Source organism: Xiphophorus hellerii, chromosome 1, assembly GCF_003331165.1.
Source record: "Xiphophorus hellerii strain 12219 chromosome 1, Xiphophorus_hellerii-4.1, whole genome shotgun sequence".
Lineage (NCBI taxonomy): Eukaryota > Metazoa > Chordata > Actinopteri > Cyprinodontiformes > Poeciliidae > Xiphophorus > Xiphophorus hellerii.
Genome location: NC_045672.1, coordinates 17,238,058 through 17,263,228, shown reverse-complemented (window position 1 = coordinate 17,263,228; position 25,171 = coordinate 17,238,058). Strand labels below are relative to the sequence as shown.

Genomic DNA, 25,171 nt, shown 5'->3' with positions numbered 1-25,171 from the left:
TGACCTACAGCGGGAGAGGAAAGGGTCCTATGACCTGAAAATAACAGCCGGCAGTGAACATGACACTAAACCAACAAGCTCAGATATGAACCAATGGACCTGACATCATTTAGTCAACAAACTTTTTCATTTAAGTCTCCTCTGAGGGGAAGATGTCATGAAGGGCTCAACAATGAAATTCTGATTGGGGAATTCATACTTTACCAATAGCTTTCTGACATTCCTCTCTAAAGTTCAGTTTAATATACATTGCTAGTCTGATGGCTGCATGCCTGGCATAAGAAGGTCCTGGTTTCAAAAACCTGCCTGCTCATTTTCTGCATGGTGTTTGCAAGTTTTCCTCATTGGTTCTCTCCAATGAGGAGCTTAGTCCCATAGTCTAACAAGTATGTGTATGTGTCAGTTGATCACAACTCTAAATTACTAATTTGGTCTAAACAAAATTTAAAAAACATAGTTTTCATGTTGCCTTTCTATATATTTATGTTTGAAATGTCTTCATTGCGAGTAAAGTAGAACCAAAGTCAGATTCCTGGTTTGTTTCCTAAACTTGGCTAGTAAAGATGCTTCTTATTCTCAAAGAACTACCAAGACATTGGAGACATTGGCTCATTCTAAACGTTTTCACAGATTTGGTGAAAACTGGATTGCATCTCTTGAGGTTTGTGATCAGAATTTCATTCTCACTTTTTATTTTGACCTAAATCTTGTTTTCAGTGTGAAACTTGTGCTTCACATAGTTTATTTATGATCAGGGTCTGTTTCTAAAGGTTTGGTTCCCAAAGTAAAACATATCCTTCCCTACCCAAGCCCACTATACACACACACCCACACGCCCACGCCTACACGCACATGTTATACCCTCTCTTTAAGCTTGCTCTCACTGTTTTACACTCTCTTACGTCTATACTGCATTCAGAGAACATGCTGAGTTCATATATAGGGGGTAAATTAAACTCTACAGTTTACAAAAAAGATCTTTGGAAGCCTTTAAAGCTTTGCATCGAAGCTGCTTTAAATCAACCCTACCTATGTGCCAACACACACATGTACACATGCAATTTTAACAGCAAACTCTAAGTCTTGGATTCCTAACAGTGGGGTGTGATGGGGGTGTGTAATGCGCATAAGAATCACCTCTGCTTTCCTCCCATTGACTCCCACCGTGCTATTCTCTGGAGCTGTTTCAACATTCGTCACACACTTTTCCTTCTGCCCCCCTGCCATCATCCTCCCTTCCTGTTCTCCCCATTACATTATTCCTTAATCTTATCCTTTCAAGCATGTGCGGCACTGAAAATTCTCTCATTAGCAGACTTTAGGTTGAACTGGCTGCAGAAACCTCTTGAGCTGCATTTGAACTTTTTGGGCTCTTTCTCCCTTAAGAAAGAAAGCATCTTTGAAGTCAAGTTCCACCAATCCTTATTCTTAACAGAACAAAACCTTTCACAAAGTTATTCTTCCCTTTTCACTCAAAGTAAATAAAACTCTTATTGTGGTTCTGACATGGAGGGTCCCTCAATCAACCACAAGAGTACTTCTTTAGAAGAAGAGAAGAGAGAACTCTAAAATACTTTTGGTGGCAGGAACTTTGAAACCACCTTTTAGTGTTCCAACCCTGAGTATGTAGCTGCAAGAGCTGCTCAGTTGTAAGAGAGTTTTCTGGTCTGAGTTTGGGGGGTAGGAGGGAGTTCTGGTTTGTAAAGTGTAGTTGGGTAACATTCATTCCCACAAAGCAAGATGAAGGTTTGTCAGTAAATTTCCTCTGGAGCTGTTTAGTGGCAGTAGACTAAACGATTGGCTTACAGTCTCTCAGAAGTCCTTATGGTCATGTCATCCAACCACAATAAATGTTCGAAATACAAAAAGAAATGTTGAATATGCTCTGATGAGTGGGATGGTGTGCTGGCACGAGGAAAGGTTTGGCATTCATCGCCAACAATGTAATCACATTGACAGTCTGTCAGGTCGGGTTCACTTCTATAGGACTCTGCTTTGGTATTTCTGATCACTTCAAACACAACTCAAGTCAGCTGTGCCATAAGATGGTGTTTTGAAATAGATTGTATTTTTTCCACCATTCTTAGGTAAAGGGGTGGTTTCTTATAGCTCTACAAAAAAAATGGAATGCAAGAAAAAAAAGACTTCTGGATATCTGTTTGTATATTCCCCCTATAGAGTTTTCTGTTTCGATGCATGCCTCTCTGCTTTCAGGTATGTGTGAGTGCCACAAGTCTGCCAAAATCCTTGTCCAACTAGCTGAAACATGTAGAAAAGTGATATTTTCGACAGTCTGAATGTTTCACACGATCACAGCCTGCTCAAGGCTAAGCGGAATATTTACGGCATGACACGAAGCCTTGAAAATGTTGACTGTAAAAACAGGTTGGCATTATAGCTGATGTGCTGTCCCGTCTTGTATATGGGCGTCTCTGATGCTGTCAGGGCTATGACTAGATGAAGCCATGAGGCATATCACAATAACACAGTGTCTCAGTGACTGAATGATGTGGCTTTAATTAATAGATCAATCTGTCATTGTATGTATTCACCTTTTCTTGGCTGGCGCAACCTTCAAGCTCAGTCATATTTGTAGCTATTGGCAGAGTGCAAAACCAGCTGGAGTGTTGGAGCAAGCTCAAATCGAGAAATGAAATCCAATGAAAACCCCCACGACACTAAAGTCTGTTTGGCATAACTTTTATTATCTATATCATTTCTGCATTTTCTAGCTGCATACTTTATTGATTACATGCACAAATTAGATCACATTCCAGGTGAAAAATCACACAACAAACTTTTATTCTGCCTTTTTGAAGCGACAGATAAAAACATGGCGTTTTATTTCCACCTTTTAGAAAACTGTAGATACTTTCCAATGATAATGTTTGATCCCTTTGCTCACTTTGCTTAGTAATTAAAATCCTATTTCTTTGGATTCTTGAGAATTTTTTTTAAGATTCTTGAAGATTTAAATCTGTTGAGAACATAGACTAATAATTTGCTTGAAACTTATTACATTAATATTTACAAAAGTAACTTTCAAAGAAATTAAATCTTCATGTCTTTTAAATCCTATTTCTACTATTTGTACACATGTATAAACTGATGCTTTTGTCAATTCTTGCTAAATATCTCAGTTTCAGTCAGACTGCATAGAGAGCGTCTCTGAACATCAGTTTGCAGCTCGTTGAAAAGCCTCTCAACTAGATTTAGGTTTGAACTTTGACTGCTTGTACAACACATCAAAACGCATTTTTTTCGTACCAGGGATGCACAATATAGCTATCATATATTATGCATTTTAACATATAGTCATATCAGTCCAACCATTAAGCAAATAAAGATATGGATTTTCACTTTGTTGCTATTTTTCTATAGAGGGAAGTGGAGGAGGTTGGTCATGTGACAGTTATAGTGATGCAGTGAAGGACCATAAGACCAATATTAATATTGGATATCAATATTGGCCCAAATTTAAATTTTGCTGTGTCGCTATTGTAAGCTCTGTCACTTTCTTAAATTACAACAAACTGCAAACAGATCTTCTTTAAACAATGATATTGCCCTTTGCACTTTTTCATAAAGACCAGATTTGTGGTTTGCACAGCAAATAGGTGTCCTAACAAAAAGTTAGCAAATAAAGTTTAAAGGGATTCCTCGCAGAGAAAAAGAGCACAGGGTTAAAAAGAAACTTTGTCAGTTGTTGTGGAAGTGAAGCTACATGCGTGAATAAGAAAAGCTCGAGGTGATGTAGTGAATGTAACTGACTTTGAATGTTAGTCTGGCTGCTGAAGGGATGTGAGCAAAAACTTGGATTGCGATGAGAAGAGTTTTCCAGTGTAATAGATGTGTGTGTTTGGGATGAATTTGTACATGTTTTTATTCGGTTTGCAGCTAAGCTCACATGCTGCATGGGAATCTGCAACTATCCATCTGTGTGTTCCTGGTGTGATAAGAGGGATGAGCTTTCCCAGGTCTCCTGTTTCTTTCATCAGTGGGGGGAGTGACAGGTTCCCAGGGTCGTAGGGATGACCCTGCCTGTACACTGTCATTACATAGTTACATCACCAACTAATTATACTGCAAACAGAAACCTTGAAAATGAGCACTAAGGTTTTAGACGGTGAGTGCAAAGGAAGGTAGTTGTGAAAAAAGAGATAGCCCTCGATGAGTCCGAGGCAAATAAACAGAGCTGGAGACACAGAGGGCATGTCTGGACATGAGTCAGAGGTTGAAGTCAAAGCTTGCCAAGCAGACAGAGCGCCGTCCAACTGGCCTTTCCAGAAACTCTGATCAGCGCTGACGGGAATAAAAGCATTTGCTCGCACTGATTAAAAGACCATTGAAAGTGTGTCAGTAAGAATGTTTGTGTGCAAGAAAAGTTTCTGTTTACCTCTCTTATTAACACCAGGCAACAGGAGTGGCAGAAGCTCCATACACCTGCAGTTCAGCATGCCAATGTGCCAGTCACTCTGCAGTCACTCTGTGTGCCCACCTGGCTCTGCAGTACAAGTGTGTGAGCAGTAGAACCCCGTCTTTGTTTACCCGCATTTAAACAGTGAGGTTTAGTGATTTCTTTTTTTTTTTATTCCCTCTATGGACATTTTCCAAACCTTCCCTTTCTGTCTCTTGTCTTTCTTGCACTCACCCTTCTTTCTCCTTAATAAAAAAAGACACTGTTAATTAGCTCCATCTCCCTCCTCCTTCCCGTGCCTCTCTAACTCTTCATTCACTTATTGAACGGAGCCAGCAGACAGGCAGATCTATTCACAGGGGTCCACTCAGTACTGAAAGTGTTTGAACACCACTGGATGTTGGGAAGGGGCCAAGCTCGCGGGAGTGGATACATGATACCCAGACTATTGCTTTGTGATTCTCCTGAAGGCAATACACACTTTGTTACACGAGAAACAATGGAGTCATTTAACCTCTTCACTTCATTACAACGTGATTTGAGGTCTCTTTGTGGCACCAATGGTTTGGCTATTAGCCAAAACTTGTTCCACATAGCCAGTGACTGCTTAGGAAATATTTCTGTAAAGTTAAAAAGATGCTGAAATTGCCACGGGACTCAAGAGAGATTATTCTTTCCCCTGCCAAGCCCACATTATTAACTATTTTATGTTACAATCACTGTAGTTATTTTAAGGACTATATCAACCTAAATTAAGCAAGAATATTTCAATCACACTTATATATTTGTACAGTCACCCCTGAAATACACTTTTATTTTTTTATAATAAAACAGTGTATCCTAATAAAAGCCAATAATTTAATCTATAATGAATATTTTGCTGTAGCCATGCAGACTCTAACCTTTAAAGAACGAATTGAACTTAAAAGAAGTGACTGAAAAGGAAAGCCCTGTAAAAATATATAAATAAATATAACTCAAAAAAACTCTGAACAGTGGCCTCATGCATGACATGTTACCAGAGGCATGAAAGTTTGTGTTTGTTAAAGGATAGAAAAGAAATGAAATGAAATGAAAAAAAAAAAAAAAAACTCACCATACCACATAGTTCTGCTGGTATCTTTAGATTTGAAAATACTCCTTGAAAAACCGCGCTATGTGCAAAATACATAAAATGTTTGATTTCAGAGACAGAAAATTACTCAAAAAACATAAAAGATTGCCAATTTTTTTTTTTTTTTTGGTCATAACCAAAGTCTGTGCATACATTTTTATACTTCTAATTAGTCCAAAGATTGTTCAATTGTTTGATTTGCGTAATATTCTATTGTTAACGTTGTGTTATATTTTAGTAGCTTTATAACATCTTTTTAAGATTTAAAGTAATAAAGTCGGTTTCTGTTAAAGTGGAGGGCAGTTTTCACTGTACTGTACAATACGAATGGGATCAGCGAGCTGCACAGATTTGAGATTTAGCGTCAACCCGTCATGTCGCTTTCGGGGAATTTGATGACTCTGTGCTTATCCTGTGGCTGGATGCGCTCTGGAAGCTCTGTGCGGTTTTAGCGGAGTGCGCAGCTGCTGGCGATCTGTGAAACATTGCCGACCGTGGAAAGGAAGAGGAATTTGGGGTGTTGCCTTTTTATCTGTCCTCCCTCCTTTTCTCATCACCTCCCTTTGCCCCTCCTTTCGGTACCGTGTGTGCGAGAGAGAGAGAGAGAGAGAGAGTGGGAGTGAGCGGAGGCACTGCGGGTGAGTGTCAGTCAACGCTGCTGACTCTTACAGGCGGTTCCCTGGTTGTCAGTGAAGAGGCAGCCTACCGGGTCTCTCTTCCATTAGAGCCACAGAGGCGGGATATGCTGAACGGGAACAAAGCGGCGTGAGAGCTGGATGGTAGCAGAATGAGCGGGCGCGTTTTGAATGGGAAAATGCTGCAGCTGTCGGCTCCGCAGCGCGCAGGGAGGACAATGCACTTTCTGTCAAGGTAAATAGATGCGACCCTCGAGAACATGTGTATGTGTGACTGAGAGCCGGAAGGGAAACTAATTTACACCTTAGTGACATTGGCTTTTCTCCACGCATGTGTAAGCGCGTTGAGTGTGCTGCAGAGGTTCCGGCGGAGTCGGTGCGTAAAAATGAGCAGCAGCATGTCTCATTCATAAAACTCCCAACAGCTGCATGCTGGCAGGTTTTGCTATTGTGACTGACAGGAAAATTGTGTGACGGTCTTCTGATAAGCATGTGGATGCATGGACGGTTCTTCTGTAGATAAATCAAGCAGACATCAGTGCGCAAAGCCACCAGCTCTATCTTTAATGCCATGCCGGCCGGTAGACATCTGAAAGCAGATTGCTGCCAACACATTTACACAGTAATATAAATCATCTATTGATGCTGAAGTGTACAGAGTGCGCACGCGTCTTAAAAATGCGTGCGCACAATGACGGATCCATTGTTTTATTTATTATAGGATGGCAACTAGTTGCTGATGGTGGTGGGTGCGTGCAGGATCTCCACCAGTTAGTAGACTGTCAGGTATGAGTGGGTGTGTTCGTATTGATCCGCTGCAGAACCGAGCCGCATTCTTCTGAAAGGCTGACCTACATTTTTCTCCCTGTGTCTGCAGTGATTGGGTGAAATATAGCAAGCCTCCTTTAAATCATCCTGACGCCCACCCTATTACTTAAGAGTATGCATTGGCATATAGAGTGGGCTAATGTAGAGCAGCTTATATGAATAAGCTGTTGATTGGAATGGATTATTGATATAGTTTTTTTTTAATTTAGGAGTCTGCTTTGTTCATGTTGGTTAACCCACTGATCACTTGAACCACTTGAATATGGTACGATTTCAATGCATCATTTTGGAATTTTATATGATAAACCAACATAAAGTGCATAACTGTGAAGTGGAAGTACAATGACACATGAATGACATAATGTATCGTTGTACTTCCAGATTTATATTCATAAATATAAATCTAAAAATATAAGGATACATGGTTTTTGAAGAAGATGCATGCACTCCACACACCTCACTAGGGAATTTTTTAATAAAATCCTTGAGTTGCTCAAGAGCCTCTTTGTTGCTCCACTAATTAATGCTCTCCTTGGTATGTTTGTGAGCTGAGTTTGATGGTTCTGTCCTGGTTTTATTGTTGTTCCATTTTTATTTCTTTTCATTTTATGATGTTGGATTGAACAGTGCTCTATTTAATTTTAAAGCATGAGATTTTTATAACACTGCAGTAAAATTGTTCACACTTTTATCCCTGCTGCGTTCCTTGGTTTGATGTAGCTGGTTGGTCATTAATGATATCTAACAACCCTCCTTTTTTTGTTTTACTCATGACAAAATTCAGAAACCTGCTTTAATTTCACAGGTATACGCTACTTCATCTGTTGCTTAAATTGTTGCTTAAATGGTGTATAAATATATAATGGCAAATTACAAATTTCTTCACAAGGGATTGTTTAATACAGAATGTTCACAAAGCCTTTCAGAGACCTTCAAGCGTCAGCCTGTGCAGGGCCATGTAGGTTGTTCTTATCTCTGTTTTGGAGCTGGACACGTGTGCTTAAACACACTGGCTGTCAAATGTCTGATAAACTGTAAAATAATTATAATCTGGCACAAAAAAAGACTACGCCCTTCAAACGGTCACCAAGTTCTATGATTAAAACCAGAGCTGATGAGGGTATGCTTTCGCTCATATACGTCAGGGGGTGTGCACAAACACACTAAACACACTAACCATTAGCTAACCATATCCAGCCAACGCAAAGATTTGACTAGCCCAGTTATCATATATTAAGGGCCATCCAACACAAGCTCATTGCGTCGCTTTGTGTGCGACTGCATACATGTGGTGTCATCTGAATGCTATGCAAACAGCCTGCTCAGCATGAACTACCACATACCCAGAACCACCCACTGTTCACCACCTTAATAACACATTTACAAATGACTTGCATCAAAAATTTATGTTTTTTCACACCCTAATATGGCATTGTTTTATTCAAATGAAAATGTGGCATTATCACTTTAAAAAAAAGGCTCAAGACTGATAAATAATGGTGTTAAGTTAGTAACACTAAGGACTGAGGATCCTCTTAGTCACATTTTCTTCAGCAATGTTTTTTTTTTGTTTTGTTGGGTTTTTTTTGCATATGTGGATGCTGCAGTAAACTGCATTATGACGATGAGCCCACTGAAGCACTTAGCAGATGTATTGAACAAATCAATGCAAGTAATTATTGTTGGATCAAAATAGGAACGATCACAAGGCTTCAGCTGTTACATCTGAATATTCCTGAAATCAGGACTCAGACCTGAACCTTCAGAGGTGCATAAACACAATTACAAAGTTGGCCTTCTATCACCTAACAAACATTTCCAAAATAATGTCTCGGCAAGATCTTGAAATAGTCATCCATACCTTTATAATTAGTAGGAATGATGACTGCAACAGTGTCCTCACGGGTTTTCTTAGAAAGTCAGACTGCTGCATCTTATCCAGAACGCTGCTGCTCGGTTTCTCTCTAAAGCTCATCGCCTATATTCTGAAGTCCTTACACTGACTGGAGCTCAGAGAATAGACTTTGACATACTTTTACCGGTGAATTGAATATCACCAAAAATAAAAAATTAAAGCCCTGTTATTCTTGTATTGAACTGGTTTTTATCGGCAGAACCACACATGGAGAAACTACATTTTATGATTTTATTCTCCTCTAAACAAACTTCTAGAAAACTGCAAAACAGCTGAAACCACGAGTCCCTTTAAATCAAGGTTAAAACCCCTTTTGTTTAAAATTGCCTTTCTTCAATAACGAGAACATCATGGTTTCGGTTTGGATTGCAACTTTTTAATTTTTCTCATTATTTTGCAACTGCAATGCAATTTATTTATTTTGTTTAGTTGTTAGATGCTTTTATCATGTAAAGCCCTTTGAAAGGCTTTGTTGCTGAAACTTGCTATGTAAATAAACTTCACTAGAAATAGCTTAAGATAGGGGAGAGCCAGAGATTTTAGGACACGAGGCATCCTTTAATAGTCTTGCTGTTTTGTGGGTAGGTTTATTTTTCTTACACTGCTTACGAGATCATTAGGGAGACCTCAGAGTGCTTCAACAGATGCTTGTAACCTGCTTTCATCAGACACATAGTCTTCTTATTTTATTGTACACACAGGAGCTGCTGTTCACAGACAGCGTTCATATTTTCATGAGGTGGACCCTCCTGTGGTTTAGTGTGTTTCTCTGGTACATCAAAGCCGAAGCAGGAGTGAATGCAGACAACGGTGCACCTTAACTGGCAGTTGGGGATAAGGGAAAAGCTTTGAGGCGAACATAAACAGTCGTGCTAAAAAGTGACCTCAGGATGTAAATTTAACTGGACACCAAAGTCCCTCTCATGAAAATTAGGAAAAATGTTAAAAACTCAGAGAACATCTTGCGGTGGAGATGAAGTAAGATGGTTGCCCAAACTCGATGTCATTCTCTCCTGGGCTGTGTGTGCTTTTGGAGTGGTATGCTTATATGCATCTCCATATGTTGAAGGATTAGGGAGTGGAAACCAAGAATACACTCTCTGGAATGTAAAGTGTATGTTTTGGATGTCCAGAGGGTAAGGAATGTCTGCTAAGCTCACTTTAAGTGCCCGACGAATGTGCATTTCTTGGGATGGACAGCAGGTGATGGGTGCGCCTCCCGGTCGACACTACATGTGGTCACATGACACGAATACAGACAAAAACAGACAGTCGCACAACAAATTGTCTGTGCTTTCACAACCATGAATGTTTTATTGGGGGTCTGCTTTATCTCAGCCAGCAGAGGTAAAAGAGAGTCTCAGCTCCAGTCAATTTCAATCTTTTCTCTTTACCTAATATTTGGGCAACCTTTGGCATTTACTTAGTGGACTTCAAGTTAGATTTGTAGTCTCATATTCTGCCAGCTCATATGACTCTTTTTTTCTGCAGATGTGTCCAGCATTTTCCTCATCAAAATAAAGAGTTATGCAAAATTGTTAGATTTCAACTCTAATAAAAATATATACTTTTTTTAGTATGATTGATTTAATATTTGACATTTAAAGAGATTTCTGGGCACAAGGTCAGTGTATCGCAAACAGCTTTTTAGTTGCTGCCAGTGTGATTTTATCTAGTTGGGTAAGTCTGAGTCTGTTAACAACAGAAATTAAGAAATTTCCAATTTTACTGACCATCACCAGAGGTCAGATGGTCAGAACTCCCCACCTAAAAAAATTTATTGCTTTTCACAAACATCGAAAAATCATTTTTATCCACAAGCCTCTTTCTTTTCAGCAAAGTTTCCACTGCGAAACAGTTGCAGATAAAAACAACAGACCCTATCATATATTCCTTTCTTGGGTTTTGCTTCACTGATTACCTACAATCTTCCATTGCAGGCAAAAGTGATTACAAATAATATTCGAAAAGATTTACAATGTCACAGCAATTCCCAGGATGCTGCATGTTTGCTGTGATGTACTTCTTATTATTTCCTTTTCAGTGTTATCATGTTTGTTTTTATCTCCATGTGTTTGCGTCTTGGTTTAAATTGTTGCCAGCTCTGCTACTTTTCTCTTGGTTCTGTTGATTAAAAGGCAGCTGCTTGTGGGAACACTTGTGTTTGTTCTTTAGCACATGTCTCGGACTGTCTTCTGCACAGCTGCTTTAAGTTAACAGCAACCTGGAAGAAATATGCTTTATTCAAAAAATGAAACCTCCCAGTCCTTCTTCTCCTTCCTTTGCTCCCTCTTACTTTCTCTTTTTTTTTCCCCCTCCCCCTTTTTCTCTTTTGAACCAAAACATCCGCTCTGCATCGTTATTTTACATAGCCGTTAAGTCAGCTGACGTATCTGGATGGAGGCCAGAGGTAATTCTACCCCGAGATCCAACCCCTGTCCCGGGCGTCTGTGTGCCGGTATTCCCCCCTTTGAGCTCCTCCCTGGTTGTTAGGCGTTGAGTTTTGGACTTACAAGCTCCAGACTGAACTACTTATATAGGTGATTTAAAAGGCCATTCGAAGTTGTCCCAGGAGTGCTGTCCTTCTTCTACGTCCGGCTCTTTAGTGAAGAAGAGAGGAACTTTGGAGATCAGAGGTTAATGGGTTATTACAGAACGTTGCAGGTCATCTCCTCTAACACAGTTGTGCAATTCTCTTCGATTTCTGCTGTTCTTACTTTAGGGTTTCCACCAGTGTACTGTAAGCTTGGCATATCACCAGGCTCAGCATTGTTTGTTTATTTTGTCAAAGTTTTTTTATGCTCCAATATCGGTGACGGGTTAAAGAGTCTCTTTAGTTGTGAATCCATAGGGAGACTGAGGTGTGTCTTTTTTTTTTTATTCACTGGAACATCGTAACCACTGTCTGTCTTTACGTGTCTACGATCTAATAAGCTCAGCAAATAAAGTGACAAGTCACAGATAGAGGATCAGAAAATTTGGACAAATTAATTAGGATGAAACAATTGAAGTGCCAAAAAAATATAAATGACATTTTTTTGATGTTTGTCTTTTTTAAGACACTTGCTAAGCTCGGTATCGCCGGGCCTAGCAAGTTTTCTGGGCGAAACCCTCTACTTACTTATACCTATCACTGCAAGTTAAGTTTAAAGTGCGTTGTTTGTATTGTGACAGATTTTTAAATCTCTGCATCAGGCCTGTTTAGACTAGAAGAGACTTAATCTTCAAACTTTGACCCTGACTGGCAAGATTAACTACAGGAATATTAGACCAAGAAGAGATAAAAGAGATGAATTTGCCTTTCAAGGAATCTGCTACTTGCTTCCTCCCGTTTATCCTTTTTTGGCCTTACGATTTGAGAAGATCAAGATGACCCAATGATCAACAGTTGTGCCTTTTTTTGTTCCAAGAGTGTTGCCTTGTTCAGTATTTCTTAAATAAAGGGTTGAGTTGTTCTGTTGTTGTCAGATGTCCTGTGTCTTGTCATGGAAAAGCAATGGTAGAAAGCCAACATAAACAATCTATACAAACTGAGTTGCAAAGACCTGCAAAGAGACTAAGTCACTAACTCCCTCGCCAAACAAGGTTTTTTTCCACCTTTAAACTATAGTCCTTTGTTTGTCTGTCTGATCTACAACTCTCCACCATATGGAGAAAACCACATTTGACTGACCAGGATTTCTGTTAAATCCGGTTTTCCACTCTCAGAAAGCAAATAAGCCTCTGTGGAATGTGTCACCGTCTTTGTGAAGGAAAACCTGGAAGAGTAATGGACCTCAATATTCTTCCATGCGCAATCACACCTTGGAGGCAGCTCTCAGTGGAGCAATGAGTGACTTTATCAAAACTGCAATTCTGCTCTGCGTCTTATATCACACATTTCTGACAGCTAATCCACGCCCGCAGCATGGCACAGCAGCAGTTGTGTGTGCTAAACCTTGAGGCGATTGCTGTCAGCCGCAAGCACATAAAACATAATCTCTTCTCATTGTCCATTTAAGGATGAATCTTCCTTGGTTTCCACACACACCTCTAGCTGTGGCCACTGGCATGACCTGATCCTGGTGGCAGATGGAATTAACAGTAATTGTGAGCTCATTAACTCCAGCCTGTGCTGTAATCCCCTGTAATACCCAAATACTGCTGGGTGTGTGTATGGGTGTGTGCGTGTGCGTATGTGAGTAGACAAAAGGCTGCTAAAACTGCTCCGACGCATTGTTCCATCGCACAATGTGGAAGCACAACAGGGAGGAAATAATAAATAACACCAAAGAGGAAATCATTTGTGCACTGAAATGTAGGGATGTTTGCACAGTCTTAAATTTAGACGTAATTTGGTATTTAACTGGGTCAGTGATTTACTGTCGATGCATAAAACTACAGTGGAACACAGTGACGGTGTTGGGATTTTAATTAAAAGTTGCTCTTATTAACAGAGTTGTTGTTAATTACCTAGCAATTGCCCCAAGCATACAAACAGCATGGCGTCATTTATTAAAAAATTGGTAGGATCAGATTATATCAGCAAGTAAATGTTTGCACAGCATGTGTCGCTGCGCTTATTTAGTAAGAAAACAGTCTGACTCTAAATGGTGCTGAAATCACATTTGTATGGGTAAATGTCAAATACATTTTTTACAACATGATTTAAAGCTGCTGGATATCTGAATGAAACCACTGAAGGCTTGTCTTAATGCTCCGAAGACACAACAGTTTAGAAATTCTTCCCAGTCCATATACGGTCCTGCAGAGGAAGATCATCCTGTGCAGAAAACCGAATCTTAAAAACTTTTTGATCTTAAGGTCATGGAAAGGTTCACAGCTCTGACTGGAAATATAATAATGTTACAGTCTGTTACTCTTATCCACCAAGGTGATTCACAGATTTGGGTACATGCGGGTGTGTGTGTATGTGTGTTATTGTTTCCTGGTGATAAGCTGATGAAGTGGTCCAAGCACCCATATTGTTAGCCATCTGTGCACACAGTTGCACCATATTTCACCTCCTTTTTTTTTTCTTTTTTTTTTTTTTACCAGGTAGCCCATGTATATTTAAAAATTTGACCAATGCTTTTGGGCATCAGTGTTTTTTTTTCCCCAAATCATCTTCAATTTCAGGATGATTGTGCTGGTGCCAAAAAAAAAAAAGCAGCAAAATTAGGTGCGGCCGGTCATGACCTCTGCTGCAAATGAGTCATTTAGTTTTGTGAGAGTGTGTGCTTAAGTGTGTTTACACTGCAGTCCCTGTGGCTGTTTGTGAGCATGTAGTCGGTTGGTGTCAGATCCTGTTTTACGTGTCTAGACTGAAACCTGCAGAGGATGTTGAAGCAGCCGCTTCTCATAGCGACGGTTCACATTTCATTTCTTGTTTTTATTTTTTATGCTAGACCTCAGTTCAGCTAATCTAGTTTGCTTTAGGGTTTATCAGACTTTGTGAGTGCCATAAATAGTTGTCCCCAGGCACCTGCTGTATGGGAGGATGTAGTGTCCATAGTTTGGTGAATATTTGGCTTTCCAAAAAAGGGTTATTTAAAATTTCTCTACAGACTGACCAGAGAAATACCTGCACTACAGATACAACATACCACATCAAACTTTCTGTCTTCCATCAGCAACAGATTTAGAAACTTAAAATACTTAACATGCATACTCCAAGTGCTTTGTTTGGACCGCCTAGTAAAGCCCTATTGGTGCCCTACTTTCCATTTACCTCAAAAGACCCAACCAGGAGCAACATCTGACTTTGCCATTTTGGGTTCTGCCATGTGACACTTGGGGATTTTAATAGAAATGGAAAGTTCCTGTCCTCTGTGGAACTGCAGAGTTTCCATCCATTTACTCTGTAAATGGGTGGATGGTTTGAGAGTGTTTAACCCGATGAAGGGACTAAAAGTTGATTTGCATTGAGTGTTTTATTATGTTTAAATAATCCAGAGCCATACAATCTGCAAATCTTTGACTTGCTTTTTTTTTTGTCATTTCTCCTAACCGACGCTTTCTGTCTATTCTTATCTGATCTGACGTGGTCTGACAAGTTTTACCAAGACTTCTTGCCAGCTCATGATTAGCAATATTGGCATTTCTGCTACCTCCAAGATTCTCAAACCGTGGTAGAGATACCACTAGTGGTACTTTGGTTGACTTTAGGCATACGTAGAGGTACAATTAATAATAATAATCACCTGCTGATAGCGCTAACTTTCAAAATCGGGTCTTATTACAGCTTAAATGTTGTGCTAATAGATAAACAGCTTTCTTATTTCCCTTTCCTTAATTTTTCTACAACAACAAAACAATCAGGAAAAGACAAACTGCAGTCTCCTCTGATATAAAGGGAATTTTAATGGTCACAAAATGTTTCCAGGGTTTTTTAAATAGATAAGGAACAATTTCTGTTCAGTTACAGTTAATGTTCGCTGAGGTTGCAAGCTTATAAGATAATAAGCTTATTATCTGAGTCTATAAAATCTGCTGTTGGAGGCCTGGCTGTTTCTCAAGCCCCACACATCACAGGCAAAGACACCTTCTCTCAGCCATGTTTTTTTATTATCACAGCTAGAGTAACTGTATTTTATGAACTGTCTTTCAACACAATAGGAAGGTCAGACATAGGAATGAGCTCTCACAATAGACAAAAAAAAATCCCTCTTGCTTTGAGATTTGAACAATTATCTCCATAGAACATGGACCCTTCTTAATGAATGACAGCTATTCAGCGCAGCTGTAGCTATTTGTCCGTTCTTTTAATGGCTTGTGAAGTCAACAGTGTTTGTGTGGGTGTGGCTGGTCATCCTTCTCTGCAGGCTGTACAGGAAACAAAGAAACATGCTTTTTGTAAAAGGACGATATTTTAAATGTGATCAGTACATGCTTTTTATATATATTTTTAAATAAAATGAAAAAGAAAATAGGTAAATTGTATCTGAAATAAACAACCTGTCAGCTTTTCATTTAAAGGTGGGGTCATATGTTGCAGAAAAACACTTGTGTGAACCTTTTCCTTATTGCGGCTGTCCGGTGAGCTGATACATGGTGGCAATAACATGCAACTCAACCTAATTGACAATTATTGTAACTTAAATCAAATCAACATTGATTTTCCTTTTTCTCACAGTATTACAGTGACGGGGTTCCATTTTTATTTTATTCCAGATCCTCCTAGCTGTGTTTTGTTTAACTTAATGATATATTTTATATTCTGAAAATGTATAGATTAGTACATGTTTTTCAATAAACCTTTAGAGTTATCATTTTTACAAGACGTTTTTTTTTTTTCCAGGCGTTTAAATTTTAGTTTCTTTGCTGCTTCCGCGTAAGGAATAAGTCTTAGCCTAATCGGCTATAAAAATATGACAGGGAAGTTTCTTATGCAGTGTTTAATGTAAAAGTCTCTGCTACAAAGTTCATACTGATGAATGTGGTGCTAACATTGTCTGCACAGCTCCTGCAGCAAAATGAGGAAGATGATGTAGACCTGGAAGACTTTTTTAATACATAAAGCAGCTCTTTGCTGAGATCACAACATTCGGAGAAAAAAAGAAAAAGGGGAAACCGCTTCAAAAACAGAGCCTATTTTTCCAATGCAGCTCTTTCTCTTTTATACCTTTCATTTTATACCCTCTTTTCACTCCACTTCACCCTCGTGTCTGCATAGTTCATCAGGTTCTTTTGAAACCCAGTTGGTATTTTTATCTCATTTAGTGGAGGACTAAGTAAAGTTAGCTTGCTGTGGCTTCACAATGGCTCCACAATCTGCTCTACACTAATGGAAGATATTTTTTTTTAATATAAATTCAGTCCTCTCCAAGACACTTTGTGTTAAGATAAACTTGTATAAGAGGCTTTGGATCCTCCACAGACAACTTCTAAGAATAGACTTCTAAGAATTAATATTATAATTGAGCGGTTCATTTAATCACATGGGGAAAAAAAGCCGTAACAGACATTGATATCTTTGTTCCTCTTGGCTCTCAGAATACACCAACTCCAATTCATTTCTTGTGTTGTAAAGACTCATAAAGCAAACATGTAAAGAAATCTAGATTTTTGATTGATTTATTTTTTCACTGTTAAAATAACTTGGCACAGTCCTCTTCTTTTTTTTCCATCACCTACATGATAAGTATACTTGGCAGATTCTCTTTATAATATCTGACCCCTGACCTTGCCTCTGTCTTGTGAGCTTCCTGTGTTCACGTCTGTCAGCTTTGTGACATCAAACTCAGCAGAGAAGGCGTTTGATCTGTTTTCCATCAGACGTGAATTATTCAACAAAAAGGGTGCTGGCACTCCAAACCATGCTGGAGAGGCCAATTGCTCTGAGGCCTTTGACAGAATATGGAAAAAAAAGACGTGTCGATAGGAAAACATGACTGTTTGTCTCACAGCAGTGACTCTATTTCATTGAAGTAAAACTGAGCACGTCTCAAAACATGTGAAACTGGCTGGTCATTAACAAATTTGGCACTTACATTAAACAAAATAAATTGTTCCTGCATGTCACTTAGACACTGACATGACTGTTATGACAACTGTTATGAAATGCTGACAATGAAGCATCATTGTTAGATGCTTTGTTTATTAAAGACACATTATTGCAGCTAGCTCTACTGCAGTGCTAAGGTTGACTTGTGCAGGAACAGGTGGAGATATTGTTTTATCTCTGCAATTTTTTTTATATCCTTTCCACAACACTCTAACACCTAACCAAATTTTTTAGCATGGGGAACGCAGTTTTTTTCTCTCTAAAAAACGGCACCTTCACTTCAGGAGTGCAGGCGGTTTGTTTGTTAGCAACCAAAGGGCTAGGGTTGGTGGGTGAACCAGCACCCCCCCTTTTTTCTATGCAAATGAGACTGTCTGGCACTTTAAAACCAACTGTGAGCTGTTCTGGGTAGCTTTTGTGTTGCCTATCAAGATTCTGGGGAAAAGGTGTAAAAAGATTTTCTTAATTTGTTTATATATCATGTTCCCAATTGCACAACCTGCTTTATAAATTAAGTGATAAAAAACATGCTTCTTCAGTCTATTTGCTTTTCTACCCTTTGAATAGATAGATAGATAGATAGATAGATAGATAGATAGATAGATAGATAGATAGATAGATAGATAGATAGATAGATAGATAGATCCTTTATTGTCCCTTAGTGGGGAACTCCAGGTATGTTTCTGGTGCATTTCCTAAATTCGACCCATTTCTGACTAAAAATGTTAAGATCGTCTTGACAGACATAAAACATTGTCTGATTTTTTCTGTATAAGATATCCACAGGCTAGACGTGGCCTGCCCGTAGTTCCTCCCCCATCTCCGATCCTCCCCAGTCAACTCCCCTCCAGGCCACAGTGTGACCCATTCAGGCACCCAACTGGAAGCCCACAGCGCTTTCCCTCCCTTCTTCCTCCCCTCTGCAGCCGTACTATACATGACCTCATTAAATAGTTGTCTGTTTCAGCTGGATTTACAGTACAGCTTGTCTTCGGTTCTCCAACCAATTGACCCCTGCAAAACACAGTCCTGCCCCCTGACTTCCTAAATGTGACCTATTTATTGTAAGCAAGTTCATTTTAATAAAACCCATCAGTACGTCTTACATCTGAGCCACCCTCTTTGACCCCACTCTATTGTACACAAAGTCAGTATTTCTAGCTAAGACACATATTTGCTGTTGCATTGGTCCGATTGTTGTATATATGACTTTAGAGAGGAAAACTGATTCCTCAATCAAAACATCATAGAAATTGTTGTTTTCTTTTGTAAACAGAAAAAAAATACTAATCATAAACTAACCTTAAAAAAGTTCTAGTTCATTATCGGGCACGATGGGCATTGGCAACAGGTCATCAGGGGCTCCCAGAAGCTTTTGAATTCTCTCACAAAATATAAATCTTAGCACATCATATTTCAGTTCAGTTTAAGCTTAGTTTATTTATATGGTTTCAATTAACAAAAGAAGACGGCTCAAAGCACTTTGCAAGACAAGCAGATTCAATTTATATGCAGAAAATAACAAAAACAATTCAGGCGTATGATAGATTTAGATTCAGTTAAATGCATTCCAGTTTGTTCTAAATTATTAAATATTGCAGTCAATTTTAGCTTATTATGTCAATCAGTAAGAAACGTATCTAAGGAACCCCAGCAAATGGCATCGAGTCATTGACTTTGCCGCAATTTCATCTCCTCATCAAGCAGGTCGCACAGTGGATGACACATCGTTTTTGTTAACATTGCAATAATCCCGCATGTCAAGCCTGTATGGGGCAATGGTTGAAACACTTCATTTTAGCAAGAAGAAACTTTCAACGCAACCAGAGTCAACATGACTTGGAGTTAAATGTAAATGTGCTCTAATATTTTTTCAATAGATTTTTTTGAAGCACATTTAAGCAATTTGACTGAAGCTTAATTTTCTTGCTTTGTTAGCAAATCGACATATGCACATTGCACTACAATAGCCACATGGAAATGATCAAACATGTACAAAATAAATGATGGTGCAGTGGCTTATGAGTGACGCATTGTAAGTCGATCCCTAATTATGATTCTGCTTTGGCTCCCAAACTTGCTTGTGTTAGCTCAGGGTGCAACACTGCTCAGGCTCCAGATAACAAAAATGATTCCTAATTCCTAATAAAGTTCTTTATTTTTTATTTATTAAAAAATAAAGAACTTTATTTTCTTTATTCTTTATACTAAGTGACTTAGTATTTAAAAGTTAAATACTAAGACACTCATTGGCTGTCTTAGTAAGACAATATCCTCAGTATAATCTTTTTTTGAACAGTGCATTGACTTAGAAGCCACAAAATGGTGCTGTATGCGGTTGTGGGTGCATGCATCAGTGTGGGCTCCTCAGTGCTATTTTTGAGAGTGTGGGTTGAGATTTTGTCAATAGCGCTCCAAATTTCAGGCTGCAGATAGTTAAAGCAGCATGTAAGCTGGAAATGTAGATCACTCGGCTTTCCAAATGGGGCCTCTAAACACTTAATACCAAGTGAGATATCTGGTATTAAGTGTTAATCAATTGAAGGAAGTGGAGTACATGTTTTATAGCCTGTAATTATCATCATTGATCAATGTATACAGGAAATCAGAAACATCATCTCCATTTGATGTCTAGACTGAGGACTCTTTCAAAAAATGTTAATGCTTAATTTGTATATTTAAGTAAACTCCCCTTTTGTAGCCAGTCATCTTGTGAGAATTTCAACAGTGTTGTTTCAGTGAACCAGCATACTTAAATTCATAGAACATGAATGTTATCTGACTGCTTTCTTTGCCCTTGTTATTTGTTTCTCAGTTGGGATGAGAGCAGTTCCATCAGCAGTGGCCTGAGTGACGGCTCAGACAACCTGAGCTCCGAAGAGTTCAACACGAGTCCCACTCTCAACTCCCTCCCTACCACTCCCATTGGCTCACGCAGGAACTCAGCCATGGTGGTAAGAGACACAAACATCTATCTGATAAAGAGCGACAGGCACTCTCCATGTGCGTTTGTGCCGGTATTGATTGAGCTGTTAATCCACTGAGAGGTACTGATTACGATCTGAGTCCTATGTAGGGAAAAAAATAAGAGTAAGAAAAAGGAGATGCAGCGCATTACGTAGTCCACACACACCCTTAATATTTCTGGCATATTTATCGACCGCATTATCTGCAGCGATCGATGTTTGCTGCGACAGACACTCTGCATGACGGGCAGCCGCATTTTTCCCTCATGGCTCCTTTGTAGGGTGAGTCAGGAGCTGCTAAAGGCATCAAGCACTTATGTTTAACATTTAGTCATTTTTCTTTCAAGAGCCTGTTAACTCTGATTAATGAGCAGACTTTAATCAGCGCCGATTGCTTTTTAGAAAACTCAACATTAAGCAGCTGCACAGCTTTGAAGCTTTTATTTAAAGGTTCCAAGTTCAGATTTAGCCTAGTCAGCCGGTCTAGACATGGCATTAAACTTGTGTACACTGCCCTTTTGTTACAATGAAATGTTTCAGCTTGTTAAAAACAAATTACATATATCAATCAAATATGACTTTATATTTTAAGACAAAAACATATATTCAAAACAACTTGCCCCCATGTGACAAACTAATTGCCCCTTAAAACTAATAGCTGGTTGTGTCATCCATGGTGGCAAGAACTACCACCATGGATGCAGCCAAAAACTAACAAGATTACACAACATTTTGTCCCACATTTTTTTCTGAGCTATTGAGAGGTGGATTTCTTTAGATTGGGTAATGACTTCATGTTGTCAGTCAAGTAATTCAAAGATTCTGTAAGTATTGTAATTATCCAGGGGATAGCGGGGTGGGGTGGAGGCACAGCTTCTGAAATTGACATCAATTAAGCTTTTTCGTACAGTGACAGGCTATTTTAGACATAGTTTAAAAGTTAAAAATTCAGAAGAAATCTGTGATGAAAACGTTTTCTCAGCTCTGTATAGAGTCTGATTCTTTGCAGTTAAAAAAAACCCAACTGTTTTCTAGATGAAATTATTGTTTTCTAATGTGTAGATGCAATGCATAGATGCAAAGAGCTGTGGATAACTGTAGTGTTGTCCCCACAAAGTGGAGGAATGAAGTATTTGTTAAGATCCATGTGGAGCTACTTGGACCTAAATACAAATACAGCTACTTGGACCTAAATACAAGAAAAATGTGTTTTCTTAGACCGCCTGATTTAGGTCACACCTCCGCAGTGTGGCGAGTCTGACTAATGTGGTGCGATTTCAGAAGCAGAGAGACAGCGGTAGACAGAGAGAGGTAGAAAGAGAGAGGATATCAGTGTAACCATAGCAACCACAGCACATGGATGCAGTGAGTGTAAGTCTTTGTCTGTTCGCGTATATACCAAAGGACAGGTCTAGAGCACAGCCGTCTGTCCACGCACACACACACACACACACACCCATGCAGGACCATCTGCACTCCTGCAACCGGGCCAACGAGCCGGAAGAAACTCAGCGCCTCCCACCACGCCAAGGCACAGGAATCATAGCAACCATTAGACCCCGTGGCATCATCACCATGGCGACCTTGCATCACATCATTATGCACTCCACAAAGTCTAATACACATGGCTCCTTGTCTCCTCGTCCCAAAGCCATGCGCTGGTCTGTTTGTCCTGTTTTAATTTCCATCTCTAACATAAAACCTTTTAAGGTCAGCTGTGCGATTTCTCTCATTTCAAGATGTTTGTTGACAACATACACGTGTTATAGGAACTTGTATTTCCAGTTCGTCTCTGTATTTGTGCAGTGTTCCTCTCCGTATCGCTGTCTATCTTTGTGCGTTATTGATATTTTGCTGCTTGTACAGATATGCATCTCACAGCTTCTGCTTCAGTCATCAGTAAATGTGTTTGAGGAAATGACGGTGTTTAATCAACAAGCTGAACATGCAACACGAGCTGAGCGTTTCCTCTGCCTCTGGTAAAATGACTCTGGCTGTGGGTCATGTTGTTTTTCATAAAAAAAAAGTATTTAGCAATCTGAATCCCGTGGGAATCGCGGGGTGTGTGTGATGTTCTAAACTGACAAACACTGTCACACACATCCAGAAACTTTCTGATGAATTGTGTAACTGGTGAACCTTTGCACACACACAAAAGACAGAAACTTGCCTGACTTGATGACCGACCTGATATTCCTTCTCCTTCATTTTTAGCATTGATGTTCTTCCGTTGTGGATTATGTTCAGACCAGACAAGGCTGTCTGGTTTCTTTATGTAGGACAAAAGTGTTTAACAGTTTCTGTGATTTAGTGTTGTTCATGTCTGTGTATGCGCCTAATGTTTTGTTGCATTGTTTCTCTTGTAGCTGTCTCCCTCCACCACATTTAGAGACAAATAAACAGAAGATGCAAAAGTATTTAGAGTACAAAGTTGACACATCACTAAATGTTTTTTTTAGCTTGATTGATTTGGATGAGTTCTGTTCTCTTCTGCTCAGGAGTCATCAAGATGAGTCAGCTAGTCTGGTTAGGGTTCACGTCTCTTTAAATGGGACACTAAGCCTATAAAGTGTGGTTTATCTTTTTAAAAAGCAACTTGATCCAATGTCCACCTTTTAAAGAACTTTAGATAAAATGTCTAAAGTTCACATATGTTACATGTTTCGAAACATATTTTATTCATGTTTTGTTCGTTTTACTCCTGAAACGTACAAAGAAAGACGTTCGGTGCATATTCAGCAGCAGGTTATGGTTCGCTCTTTCAAAATGCTTTCTGTATTTTCAATTTTAATGAATGAGTGCATCCATATCTGCTATTGAGAAAAAAGTCAAAGATTTCTCTCACTATCTAAAAAAGACATAGGTAGTTATTTTTAATTTCAAGAATACTTTACATTTTTCATTGAAAACCGCAGTCAATTTTTTTTTTTTGTAAATAAGAATGAATTTACAAAAATTCACTGGAACAAAGAAAGAACATATATATTGAATTGGTTGAATGGAATGTGGTTATAGTGGATCAGTTCTTCTTAAATTTTTTTCAAAGTAGAAAATGTAAATATGACCTTCTTCAGTGCTACATAACTTGTCTTTTGTGGGTGTGTGATTTAACAGTTTAGCAGGACAAAAACATACCGACAAGTAAAAGCTTAGTGAAGGTCACAAGTAAATACTGTTTTCTTGTTGTGAGATAATGCACATTCCTTTCTCAAACCTTTTTGAGGCAAGTTACCACTATACGTGCTTGTGTTTTGCTCTGTAGATGCGCACAGATGCAGAGAAGAGATCTCTGGTGGAAAGTGGTTTGTCTTGGGACTCTGATGACAGCAAGCCCGGTCGCAAAAGCAAAAGCGGTAGCTCCTTCGATACAGGAAGCTTGAAGTCTGAGTCGGCCAACAAGTGGAAAGGAGAGAAGGGTGAGCTGAAGAAACCGCAGACCATCAGTCAGGGACATGGGCTGAAGAAAGGGAGAAACCCACCTGTGGGAGTCACATCCCCAATCACACACACCTCTCAGAGTGGCCTCAAAGTAGCAGGTGAGTTTTGAAACAGACACAAATGGTTATGTAAAATATACTGTTGAATTGACTTGAACAGATGGGCTGATTTCTCCAGCTTTCTGTTAATTCTCCTTTCTTTCTGGCTGTCTTACACCCACGCATTTACGGACACACTCCCTGTCTTTGTGAGACACATTCACCCACAGCTGCAGCCCACCCTCTGGGCCAGAAAGTGGTGCCATGTATCAAATGCCCATCACCACCCACACCCTTCCTGCCAGCCAAACACACACCAACAGTGCTTTTTTTTCACCTAATATCCCCTACAATTCCAGCTCTATTTTTGGGGTTGGACAGAGTGAATTTTTAACTTTGAAATAAAGACTTTAGGATATGTGTCTATGCAGTCATCTGACTTTGTGCCAGCCTTAAAAAGTTTCCCCGCTCACACGCATGAAGAAAACAATGGTGGGGATTGTGCAGCTGCCTGTTAAGCACACCATCTGTGCGCTGTTTATGTACGCATACACACACACACCCTCACCCTGTAGATGAACAAAACAACAGGATACATTAGTAACGATGTTCTGTGCAGTTTGGATGTGCAAACAGCCGTCCCTCTGTGGGACCGTCCTGTGTTTGCGCTGCCAGCTGTTGAAATGAAAGATATGCCAAACAAGTGTGCTGGGCCAGCCTGTGATCTGTGTGTGCCAGGCTTTTATTGTTTTTGAATGGGAAACTGCCAACGTAGCCGTTTATTTTACCCCCTGCGTTTGAGACAGTAAATATTCAGAAGATGAGGCCGGATAAAAGCAGATTTTTTTTGCTCACCAAAAAAAAAAAAAATTGCAACTTGCAGAAGTTTGCAAATTTACCACCATGAGAAAATGAGACTAATCAAAATACTGTATTCACTGCACAGTTTATAACTGAGGTTTGGCAAAAGTCTTTGTTTCTGTCTGTCGTTGATTTGTAAATGTCTTTATCATTACTGAAGAAATGTCAAACAAAAGGGGAACAAAAGCTTAGATAATACAACTTTAGAGTAAATAAGAGTACACTTTTCTAGACATTTTCTTCTTTCAACTAAATATACATTGATAATTTCACAGAAAGAGACTTTATAGCATACTTTGCTTTGTACTCTGAGAAACGAATATTGTCAATAAACATATTCATATACAGGGGTTGGACAATGAAACTGAAACACCTCTCATTTTAGTGTGGGAGGTTTCATGGCTAAATTGGACCAGCCTGGTGGCCAATCTTCATTAATAGCACATTGAACCAATAAGACCAGAGTGTGAAGGT

General features: G+C 39.3%; 1 protein-coding gene across 11 annotated transcripts in view; it reads left to right on the top strand.

Annotated features, from left to right (window-relative positions):
- nav1a (neuron navigator 1a) overlaps window positions 1-25,171 on the top strand; it is an 84,869-nt gene that overhangs the window by 39,776 nt on the left and 19,922 nt on the right. For 10 of the 11 annotated variants that reach the window (XM_032565654.1, XM_032565741.1, XM_032565662.1 and 7 more), the window contains 2 exons: window positions 20,210-20,348; window positions 23,623-23,896. In XM_032565654.1, the coding sequence (XP_032421545.1) occupies window positions 20,210-20,348; window positions 23,623-23,896 (413 nt within the window). Of the gene's footprint in view, window positions 1-6,141; window positions 6,402-20,209; window positions 20,349-23,622; window positions 23,897-25,171 lie in introns of those variants that run through there. The other variant, XM_032565734.1, reaches the window with a different exon arrangement.